This window comes from Tachyglossus aculeatus, chromosome 3 (genome assembly GCF_015852505.1).
Source record: "Tachyglossus aculeatus isolate mTacAcu1 chromosome 3, mTacAcu1.pri, whole genome shotgun sequence".
NCBI lineage: Eukaryota > Metazoa > Chordata > Mammalia > Monotremata > Tachyglossidae > Tachyglossus > Tachyglossus aculeatus.
The window spans coordinates 86,772,793-86,784,929 of NC_052068.1; the positions used below are offsets into that span (position 1 = coordinate 86,772,793).

Here is a 12,137-nt window from a genome sequence, read left to right on the forward strand (position 1 = left end):
ATTAGCTCCTCATATTTTTTACTAGGTATTGAATCTGAAGATCTTATAGAAGAGCTGCTCTGCTGCTTGATTCAGTTGATCATTGACATTCCCCTCTTGTAAGTCACTGTTTGATATTTTTTCCTTTGTTCTTTGGAGTAGATGCCTTCGGATTTTCAAGAATGTATGGATTCCAAAATAATGCTTCTTTTGTGGGTCATTTTTAGTATTGATACATTCTTAGTATTCCACTTACATTCCCTATTACTAATCTGTAGTAGTCCCCGGTGTGTTAGGAAATATTAATATTAATAATATTAATAATGATTATGGTATTTAAGTGCTTACTCTGTACCAGGCACAGTACTAAGCGCTGGGGTGGATACAGTAAATCACGTTGTACACAGTCCTTGTCCCACATAGGGCTTCTAGTCTCAATCCCCATTTTACAGATGAGGTAACTGAGGCACAGAGAAGTGAAGTGACTTGCCCAGGGTCACACAGCAGACAAGTGATGGAGCCTGTATTATCCCATTATCTTCTGACTTCCAAGCCCAAGCTCTATCCACTAAGATATGTTGCTTTCTGGTCTAGTGGATAGACCATGGGTGTGGGAGTCAAAAGGACCTGTGTTCTAGTCTCAGCTCTGCGATTTGTCTGCTCAGTGACCTTGGGCAAATCACTTAACTTCTCTGTGCCTTAATTACCTCATCTGTAAAATGGGGATTATGACTGTGCGCCCCCTGTGGGACATGGACTGTGTCCCACCTGATTACAATGTGTATACCCCAGCACTTAGTACAGTGCCTGGCACATAGTAAGCACTTAACAGCTATCATTATTAAAAGAAAAAGTCCCTTGAAGATATCTCTGCTTTGCACCATAGTTCTGGTCCTTGTCAGTGCTAAACTCACCATAAAGCTTTTTTTATGTATTTCTCTTTAGGCAAAGGAGTGTACTATTAGAAATATCATGAAGAAACTTCTCAAATTACATTTCAAGATGCATTTGCTCACTATATTAGGCAAGGAAAGTCTGAACTGCATGTTTCTGTCTTCTCTCAGTTGATAGCATCAGCTTTCTGGGAGTATAGCTTGAGGTGCATCATGGATGTTGTCCTACAATGCCTTAGATACTGTTTTGGGGGAGCCGGAAGGGTGTCGAACCATACTGGGCACACTATCGGTAGACCTGTATTAGGGAAAAAACTGATTTCTAGGCCTTGAAAGCACTTGTCTCTGTTGGCTTAAAAGCGAAAGGGAATTGTTAGAGCCTTGGCTCTGAGTGTCAGGAGACCTGGTTTTAGGCTCATTCATTCATTCATTCATTCAATCATATTTATTGAGTGCTTACTGTGAGCAGAGCACTGTACTAAGCGCTTGGGAAGTACAAGTTGGCGACATATAGAGACAGTCCCTACCCAACAACGGGCTCACAGTCTAGAAGGGGGAGACAGACAACAAAACAAAACATGTAGACAGGTGTCAAAATCGTCAGAATAAATAGAAGTAAAGCTGTATGCACATCATTAACAAAATAAATAGAATAGTAAATACGTACAAGTAAAATAAATAGAGTAATAAATCTGTACAAATATAGATACAAGTGCTGTGGGGAGGGGAAGGAGGTAGGGTTGGGGGATGGGGAGGAGGAGAGGAAAAAGGGCTTAATCTTGGAAGGCCTCCTGGATGAGGTGAGCTCTCAGTAGGGATTTGAAGGGAGTAAGAGAGCTAGCTTGGCGGATGTGTGGAGGGAGGGCATTCAGGCCAGGGGAAGGACGTGGTCGAGGGGTCGATGGCGGGACAGACGAGAATGAGGTACAGTGAGGAGGTTAGCGACAGAGGAGCGGAGGGTGCGGGCTGGGCTGGAGAAGGAGAGAAGGGAGGTGAGGTAGGAGGGGGCGAGGGGATGGACAGCCTTGAAGCCCAGGGTGAGGAGTTTTTGCTTGATGTATAGGTTGACTGGTAGCCACTGGAGATTTTTGAGGAGGGGAGTAACATGCCCAGAGCATTTCTGCACAAAGATAATCCGGGCAGCAGAGTGAAGTATAGGCTGAAGTGGGGAGAGACAGGAGGATGGGAGATCAGAGAGGAGGCTGATGCAGTAATCCAGTCGGGATAGGATGAGAGATTGAACCAGCAAGGTAGCGGTTTGGATGGAGAGGAAAGGGCAGATCTTGGTGATGTTGCGGAGGTGAGACCGGCAGGTTTTGGTGACGGATTGGAAGTGAGGGGTGAACGAGAGAGCGGAGTCGAGGATGACATCATGGTTGCGGACTTGTGAGACGGGAAGGATGGTAGTGCTGTCTGCAGTGATGGGAAAGTCAGGCAGAGGGTAGGGTTTGGGAGGGAAGATACAGAGTTCAGTCTTGGACATATTGAGTTTTAGATGGTGGGCAGACATCCAGATGGAGATGTCCTGAAGGCAGGAGGAGACATGAGCCTGGAGGGAGAGAGAGAGAGAGCAGGGGCAGAGATGTAGATTTGGGTGTCATCAGTGTAGAGATGATAGTTGAAGCCGTGGGAGTGAATGAGTTCACCAAGGGAGTGAGTGTAGTTAGAGAACAGAAGAGATCAAGAACTGACCCTGAGGAACCCCTACAGTAAGGGGATGGCCGGGGGAGGAGGAGCCCGCAAAGGAGAGTGAGAATGAACAGCCAGAGAGATAAGAGGAGAACCAGGAGAGGGTGGAGTCTGTGAAGCCAAGGTTGGATAGCGTGTTGAGGAGAAGGGGGTGGTCCACAGTCTCGAAGGCAGCTGAGATGTCAAGGAGGATTAGGCTCAGTTACAAACTGCTGTGGGACCTTGTGCAAATCTCTATACCTCAAATTCACCATCTGTGATAAGTGATCAAGCTCTAACTGGTCTTAACTCACAAGAAAGTTGGGAAGATAAAAATTAGATAATTTTAAAGCATTTAGAAGAATAAAAGTGCCGTGCAAATTCATTATATTTTGAAAATTTCTACTGAGTGCTGTCATTATTGTTATTCAGTTTGAACCTATTGTATTTATTTGGTTCGAATGTACCAATCTACTGCGCTGTACATGGCATATGTATAGGAGTTTAGACAAATGAACAACCAGAGCCACCGGACACTCATTTTGGCACTATCCACCTCTGTCGGGGTTCCAGCTTTGCCAGTTTCCTTGACACTCCCCCATCAATGTCAGTGATCCTTTCCAATTGGTGGGCTTTTTTTACTACTAATAATTGAACACGAGTACTTGATTAAGTTTACCTGGACTCAAAAATGAGTTTTTAATTAACATTTTTGACAAGTCCCATGCTGGACACCCAGCAGAGCATAATAGTATACAGGACATCACGCCAAGAAGCAGCATGGCCTAGTGGATAGAGCACGGGCCTGGGAGTTAGGAAGATCTGGGTTTTAATCATGCCTCTGCCACGTGCCTGCTGTGTGACCTTGGACAAGTCTTTTAACTTCTCTGTGCCTCAGTTACATCATCTGTAAAATGGGGATTAAGATTGTGAGCTCCATGTGGGAGAGGGACTGTATCCAACCTAATTTGCTTGTATCCACCCTAGTGCTTAGAACAGGGCCTGGCACATACTAAGCACTGACCAAATATCACTACTGTTAGGTGATGATGAAATAATAGTACCCCAATTCACCCAAGCCTAGAGCATTTCAGTGAGGGACGTCGCTTGCTCCTTTGTAATAATAATAATAATAATAGTAATAATGATGGCATTTATTAAGCGCTTACTATGTGCAAAGCACTGTTTTAAGCGCTGGGGAGGTTACAAGGTGATCAGGTTGTCCCACGGGGGGCTCACAGTCTTAATCTCCATTTTACAGATGAGGTAACTGAGGCACAGAGAAGTTAAGTGACTTGCCCAAAGTCACACAGCTGACAATTGGCGGAGCCGGGATTTGAACCCATGACCTCTGACTCCAAAAGCCCGTGCTCTTTTCCATTGAGCCACGCTGCTTCTCTTGCGATCTTTGTGATCCCCTCCCAGATCCCCTTGGCCACAGGGAAGGCGCTGCTTCCGGGCTGGGGGATTGGGTGGCAGGAGCTGAATCCCTGCACCCTTAAAATAAAAATTCCCAAAATAAAGTTGCCCAGTGCCATATCTCTACTAGTTGGGGGACAGACCAGCTAGACTGTAAGTTCAGTGAGGGCAGGGGAACGTTTCTGCCAACTCTGTTGTATCATGCTCTCCCAAAGGCTTAGTACAGTGCTCTGTACGAAAAGGCATCCTGGATTCCTGGATCTGGATCGGATCGGGCTGGTAGAAAGCTAAGCCCTCATAGGCTTGGGCCAACCCTGGATGCCCTTCCAGCCTCCCGCATGCCTCTTTGGGGTCTGGGGGGTGGCCAAACTGAGCTCTTTGAAAACAAGTTTCAGCACTTCCAGTTTGGCCACCCCCCAGACCCCAAAGAGGCATGCGGGAGGCTGGAAGGGCATCCAGGGTTGGCCCAAGCCTATGAGGGCTTAGCTTTCCCCATGAGTTGGGGAATCTTGAAGCACTTCTGAAAGTAAGCTCTAGGTCACTTCCCTTTATCATGGGACATCTGGTCAGTCGGGGAAGAACAAACAGAAGACGATAAGTGATGATAAGTGGGCACTGCAGAGGAAGAAATGTTCAAAGAAATCAGAGGTAAAAGCTGCTGTTTGGGGGCCTGTGATGCTTGCTGGCTTTTTTCAAGAACATGGACTAGATGAACTGAAACCAAGCAAGCATATTGAAAACATTAAATCTTTTACAGGCCTGGAGTGCTTTCTTGTGTAATTTTGTAATATCCAGACATGTTGTCCAAAGTCTTTCTGGCTGGAAGGTTTTCAAACTCAGTTACTGATTTGTGACCTTTCTGATGGCCAGCATGCCCCCTCTTCTGAGTGCAAGTCCTTGCACTTTGATTTGTACCCTTTATTCATCCCACCCTCAGCCCCACAGCACATAGGTACATACTGTAATTTCCTTTAATATCTGTCTCCCCTTCTACATGGAAAGACTCCTTGTGGGCAGGGAGCATATCTACCAACACTTGTTACATTGTACTCTTCCAAGTGCTAAGTACAGTGCTCTGCCCACAGTAAGTGCTCAATAAATACTACTGATGGATTGATCGATTGATGCCTCTTTCCGCTTGCCACAGCTCTCCAAACCAACTGCTGAGAACACTGAAATGGTTTCTTGGATAATTTTCCAAAAAGTGTATAGCGATTTTCTTTCTGGCCTAGGATTAGGATCCAGTTATTTTAGTTCCACTGGACTTTGTCTCAGGTGTGACCTCTCTCCTTTTGAAGCAAATACTCAGATCCAGGAGGTTTTGGCAGAGAATGTGTCTGCTTATTGTTGTAGTGTACTCTTCCAAGCACTTAGTACAGTGTTCTGCACACCGGAAACGCTCAATAAATATGATTGAATGAATGAATGAAGGGCATTGCCCCCCCCCCCCCCCCCCGAAAAGGCTGCAGTTTGCTGCTCATCAAGGTCCCCAGTTGCTTTTTGTGATTCCAGCTTTGCACAAAGGATGCCTTCTTGTGGCTGCAGCGCTAGACCCAGTTCTTGGAATCAATCCATCAATCAATCAATCGTATTTATTGAGAGCACTTCCCGTGTGCAGAGCCTTGTACTTAGCAATTGGGAGAGTACAACAAGGTAGCAGACACATTCCCTGCCCACAATGAGCTTATAGTCTAGAGGGGGAGACAGATATTAATATACATAAATGAATTACGGCTAAATACATAAATGCTGTGGGGCTGGGGTAAGGGGCGATGAGCAAAGAGAGCAAGTCAGGGCTATGCAGAAGGGAGTGGGAAGAGAGGAAATGAGGATTTACAGGACTTAGGATTTAGGTTTCTTGGAGGAGATGCACCTTCAATAAGGCTTTAAAAGTGGGGAGAGTATTTATTGGATATGAAAAAGGACGGAGTTCCAGGCCATAGGCATAATGTATGTGACAGACCGGCAGTGAGATAGATGAGATAGAGGTACAGTGAGTAGGTTGGCGTGAGAGGATTGAAGTGTTCAGACTGGGTTGTAGTTGAGGTAGGAAGGGGCAAGGTGGTCGACTGCTGTAAAGATAATGGTAGGGAGTTTCTGTGTGGTGCGGAGGTGGATGGACGGCCACTGGAGGTTCTTGAGGAATGAGGAAACAACGACTGAACTTTTTTGTAGAAAAATGATCTGGGCAGCAGAGTAAAGAATGGACTGGAGTGGGGAGAGACAGGAGGCAGGGAGTTCAGCAAAGGAGGCTGATACAGTAATCGAAGCGGGATAGGATTAATGCTGGGATTAACGTGGTAGCAGTTTGGGTGGAGAGGAAAGGGTAGCTTTTAGCAACCTCGTGAAGGTTGAATCAACAGGATTTAGTGATAGATTGAATACGTAGGTTGAATGAGAAAGAGATGTCCAGGATAATGCCAAGGTATGGGCTTGTGAGACAGGAAGGATGGTGGTGGCGTATACAGTGATGGGAGGTCAGGGGTGAGTTACCCCTCTCTTCCCGCAAGCAACAGTCCTGGACAGGGCACAGTGGGCATGCACGTGTTTAACTCTGTAACTGTGTAGTTCCCTTTTCCCTCCCCATATTTTTTGGTTAAGATGAGATCCCAATTTCAGCACAAAAGGTTTTCGAATTGTGTTTTTTTTTCCAGCAGAAATCTGTTTTGCCCTCAAATGCACACAAGTAAGGGAACCCGGTGGCCCCAAATGAGACTCTATTTGTATTACCCTCTAGGAAAGGGGGTAGTTTTGGAGCTGGGCCCCATTCAGTCTGCCCTGGAGTCAGGCCCGACATTAGCATGGCTCTTTGACAATCTGGTTATGCTTTTTCCATTCACCTCCAAAGCCTCATTACCCATCTTCCCTGATTGGTCTTTCCACTCCCCTCTGCCAAACAGCATCCCCACATGAGCACCTATCTTCTGTTAAAAGAGGTAAATGAGACTTCTGTGTACACAAAGTGAAACACAGATATATCAGTAGATGCTCTCTGAGCAGGAATTAGTGGAAAACCCTTTTGTTCTCATCTGTTTGGGACTGCCTAGTTGAGTAAAGGTCAGTTTGGCACATTAACTTATTATTATGTAATTATTAGCTGAAGACCCAATGAGAAGAGACTCCTGGATGAATTGATAGTTACTCCCAGGGAAGCAATCAGGGTATAGCAGAATGAACTTGCCAGTAGGGTTGCAAACAAACTGCTTTCCAAGATTTCAGCGTTGGAAACATTATCACTGACGAGAAGTGTGGGATTTGGTGGATTTTTTTTTTCTTTAAGGGTTATTTGTAGGGCCCCAGTACAAACTTGGACTAACGTGTAAGAGGCTGGAAGAGCAGAGTAATAGTAATAATAATAATAATAATAACAATGGTATTTGTTAAGCGCTTACTATGTGCAAAGCACTGTTCTAAGCGCTGGGGAGGTTACAAGGTGATCAAATTGTCCAACGGGGCCTCACAGTTTTAATCCCCATTTTACAGATGAGGAAACTGAGGCACAGAGAAGTTAAGTGACTTGCCCAAAGTCACATAGCTGACAGTTGGCGGGGGCGGGATTTGAACCCATGACCTCTGACTCCAAAGCCCGTGCTCTTTCCACTGAGCCATGCTGCTTCTCCATCAGTAGGACAGTGGCAGCGGTGGAGAAGAGGAGCAACAGCTTTTAACATCTTGTTGGAGTTCAGGATGGATGTGCAGAAAGGGATGGTTGAGTCTCACAACCTTCTTCCTTTCTGTAATAATAATACTAGTATTTGTTAAGCATTTACTGTGTGCTAAGCACTGGGGTGGATACAAGCAAGTCAAATTGGAGGTAGTCCCTTTCCACATGAGGCTCAAACCCCATTTTACAGATGAGGTAACTGAGGTCCAGTGAAATGACTTGCTCAAGGTCACAGAGCAGCCAAGTGGCAGAGCTGGGATTAGAACCCATGACCTTCTGACTCCTAGGCCTGTGTTCTCTCCACTATGTCAAGCTGCTTCCTTCCCGTAGAGAATTGCACCTGGGCATAGTTGCCACCTTCATTCTTCCCCGCTCACAACACGAGATTGTGCCCAGTGTGTGACCCTCTCAGGCCCGTGCCTCACCCTCTTGTGGTTTGGAGAAATGTTCTAAGCTAAGGAGGTAGCAACTGATATGCTTAATTTCTAAGCCCCGGGAGTCCCAACTTGCCTGAATCATTTTCTTATTTAAAATCTATTCTTCAGCAGATGAAAGTGATTGATTTACTGTTTACCTCTCTGATTAGAAAGATAGCCATTTCAGTTTCAAGGCTTAAGTCATTTGATGTTCCATTTAAATGTGGGAAAAACGCTTCCCCACTTTAAAGCCCTACTCACCTCCTCCGAGGCCTTCCCAGACTAAGCCCCCTTTTTCCTCAGCTCCCCCGCCCCATCGCCCCGACTCCCTCCTTCTGTTCTACCCCCGTCCCCACCCCACCGCTCTTGTGTATATATATATTTACATATCTGTAATTCTGTTTATTTATATTATTGCCTTTTCACTTGTTTTGATGTCTGTCTCTCCCCTTCTAGACTGTAGGGCTGGTGTGGGCAGGGATTGTCTCTCTCTATTGCTGAACTGTACTTTCCAAGCGCTTAGTACCGTGCTCTGCACGTAGTGGTCAAAAAATGCAATTAAATGAATATCTGAGAAAATTTAATGGGGCAAAAGGTATCTTAGTAGTCAAATCCAGTCCTTGTCATTGAGTAAAAGTGTTCTGAGAAATTTAATAGTTAAAAAAAAAATTTGTAGAAAGTGATCGTGCCCGCCTCTTCAAATTCTGTGGTTCTGAATTTGAGAACCACTTTGATTTAATCCTTTGTTATCATGCCCCTCTGTGTTCTGAGTTATGTAATGGAGTCTGGCTTCCTTTGCAGCTACTTTGTTATCTGTGGCTCCTAAGTAAATGGAAATGTTAATAAGATTATATAGATGCATAGCTGCTTTTTCTTTAGCATTAAGGTTCATCTTTTTGGTAAATCAAAGTAGATAAGACTTGTTTCCTTTAAAATGTGTAAAATGCTCAGACATTTCTCTCAAAAAAATTGAGATTGTAACCATCAGTACATTTCCTTTTATTCATTCAATCATATTTTTTGAGTGTTTACTGTAGACTCTAGACTGTAAGCTTGTTGTGGGCAGGGAACGTGCCTGCCAACTCTGTTGTGTCGTGCTCTCCCAAGCGCATAGTATACTGCTCTGCATGTAGTAAGTGCTCAATAAATACTATTGGTAATGGTGATGATAATTAGGTACCTTAAAGTCAATGGTAATAAGTTTTTGTTTGCAACAATTGCAACAGTTGGAGGCTTTTGAGGACTGAGAAGATAGGGATTTATTCATTCACTCAGTTGTATTTATTGAGCACTTAGTGCAGAGCACTGTTCTAAGTTATTGGGAGAGTGCAATGTAACAATAAATAGACACATTCCTTGTCCACAGTGCTTGTCGTGGGCAGGGAACGTGTCTACCAACTCTGTTGTGTTCTGTTCCCCCGAACTCTTAGTAGAGTACTCTGCACATAGTCAGCGTTCAGTAAATACCATTGATGATGGTGTGGACAACACATTTTCTCTTGGAAGGTTTTCTTTTTCTTATATCACTTCTTATACTACAAAGAGTAAGGAGCTTGAGTTACCCATATTTAAGAGTGGGTAAACTCAGTTTCGTGGACTCTGTGTTCCAAAGTTATTGTAAATGCCAAGGTAGTACCATTACATTGTGTTTTATTAATAACAATAAGTATTATTATTATTATTATGGCATTTATTAAGCACTTACTATATGCCAGGCAGTGTACAGAGCACTGGGGTGGATACAAGCAAATCGGGATGGTTACAGTCCCTGTCCCATGTGGGGCTCACAGTTCCAGTCCCCATTTTACAGATGAGGTAACTGAGGCACAGAGAAGTGAAGTGACTTGCCCAAGGTCACACAGCAGACACGTGGCAGAACCGGGATTGGAACCTATGACCTCATGATTCCCAGGCCTGGGCTCTATCCATTACGCCATGATGGTTCTCTACACTACTGTTTCATGGGAGCCAATGTGTATGCATTTTTAAAAATGTCAAAATTCAGCTCATTGGCTTTTCTGTTAATGAAAATTCCAATATATTTAGTTGGAATGATTTATTTCCTTCTCCTTCCCTGTTGATTTATGACTGTGTAGTTGCAGGATTTGAATTTTAATAGTTTTTCTTTTGATCTCTAAAGGGAGAATTTTAGAGTAAATACATGAGATCATCATCAACAGCAGGTATTGAGTACTGACAGTTCAAAGCACTGAAATCAGCTCATATGGGACATAGACCAGAAGTAAAAGACTGGTTTCCTCACAGTCTAATGGGTAGGGTGTTAGGGGGGAAGAAAGCTCAAATGGCCATATATGTTGTTACTAAAGGACTAAGAGAAGGGACACAAATGGTAAAAAAAAAAATAAGTAGGCAGTCATAAATTAAATAAAGCAATAAACTGATATGTGCACACTATGGAGGCAGTAATGGCTTAGTGTGAAAGAACTGGAACTGGGAATCAGGAGATCCAACATCTAATCTCTGCCTCCTGCATGATATTGGGCAAGTCACTTATTCCCTCTGGGACTTGGTTTCCTTATTCGCAGAATGGGAATAAAACCCCTCCTCTCCCTACTGCTTAGATCAGGAGACCAGTGTAGGGTCTCTGTGGGATCCGATGCTCTCGTGTCCACCGCAATAGATGCACCTGAGGAATTCCTCAAAGATTGTTACATATGCAGGAAAGATCTGTGATATAGGGTGGCATGACAAAGAGAGGGAGAACGCCCCTTGGAAGCAGTGACTTTTTAGAAATGGTGAGGATTAGAAAGGGTAGAAGAAGGGTAGAAAGGGTAGAAAGAAAGGTTGTAGATTAGCAGAACATAGAGGTCATTCTAAGCAGGGGGAAAGTCAGAGGACAAGAAGTAGAGAGAGAGACAGAAATAGAAGAGGAATGGAAGTACAATTAGACTGTAAAGTAGGCTGTAATCTCCTCTAGACTGGAACTGTGTTGTGGGCAGGAAACATGACTGCCAACTCCGTTAGAGTGTAAAGAACATCTGTTAACTGTGTTGTGTTGCATTCTCCCAAGTGCTTAGTCCAGTGCTTTGCACACAGTAAGTCGCTCAGTACCGAAGTGCTCAACAGGTGGTTATGAATGTAGGTTTCAAGGTGGTGAAAGAGTGCCGAGTTGGTAGTTGAGAAGATACGACCTAGGGAGAAGAGCAAGACCTTCAGGAGGAGTTATGACTTCAGGGCTTTGTTGTTGATGATGATGATGGTATTTGTTAAGCGCTTACTATATGCCAAGCACTGTTCTAAGCCCTGGGGAATCAGGTTGTCCCACGTGGGGCTTACAGTCTTAATCCCCATTTTACAGATGAGGTAACTGAGGCACAGAGAAGTTAAGTGACTTGCCCAAAATCACACAGCTAATAAGTGGCAGAGCCGGGATTAGAACCCAGGACCTCTTGACTCCCAAGCCCATTCTCTTTCCACTAAGCCTTGCTGCTTCTCCAATCTCAGTGCTTGGGAAATTTGAATAGAATTAAGGGACCTGATTCCTGCCCTCAAGGCACTTACGAATTAGGAGGGGAAACAGACGCTGAATAAAGAAGGAATATGGTATCAAGATCTGCACATAAGTACGGAGGAAGGGGAGTGAGTACCCAAGTGCTGAAGTGGTACCGAAGAAGTGCTCTGAGGGTATCTAATTTAGGGACATAAGAAATTTTTCAAAGTCTCCTGGAGGAAATGTGATTTCTGGAGGGCCTTGAAAATGGGAAGAGCAGTAGTTTGTCAGATATATAAAGAGGAAGGAGTTCTAGGCCGAAGGGAAAGTGTGAGCAAGAGGCCAATGGTGAGAGAGATGAGAAAAAGGTACAATGAACAGGTTTGCTGGAGAGGAATGATGTGTATAAATTGGGATGCTGTGGGAGAAGAGTAAGGCTAAGTAGAGGGAAGAGAGCTGCTTTAGTGCCTTAAAGCTGGTGAACAGGAGTTTCTGTGTGACAAGTGGAATGGGTAATCATAAGAGGGTTTTTGAGGGGTAGACAGTGTTTCATCAATAATTGTGGTATTTGTTAACCGCTTACTATGTGCCAGGCAGTGTGCTGAGCGCTGGGGTGGATACAATCAAATCGGGTTGGACACAGTCCC

General features: G+C 44.4%; 1 protein-coding gene across 3 annotated transcripts in view; it reads left to right on the forward strand.

The window, feature by feature from the left end:
* Window positions 1–12,137, forward strand: part of DYM (dymeclin) — a 523,552-nt gene that overhangs the window by 92,885 nt on the left and 418,530 nt on the right. For all 3 annotated transcript variants that reach the window (XR_005449814.1, XM_038743768.1, XM_038743767.1), the window contains exon 6: window positions 26–98. Coding sequence is in view for 2 of the 3 variants with exons in the window: in XM_038743768.1 (XP_038599696.1) it covers window positions 26–98 (73 nt within the window). In the remaining variant the exon portion in view is untranslated. The remainder of the gene's footprint in view (window positions 1–25; window positions 99–12,137) is intronic.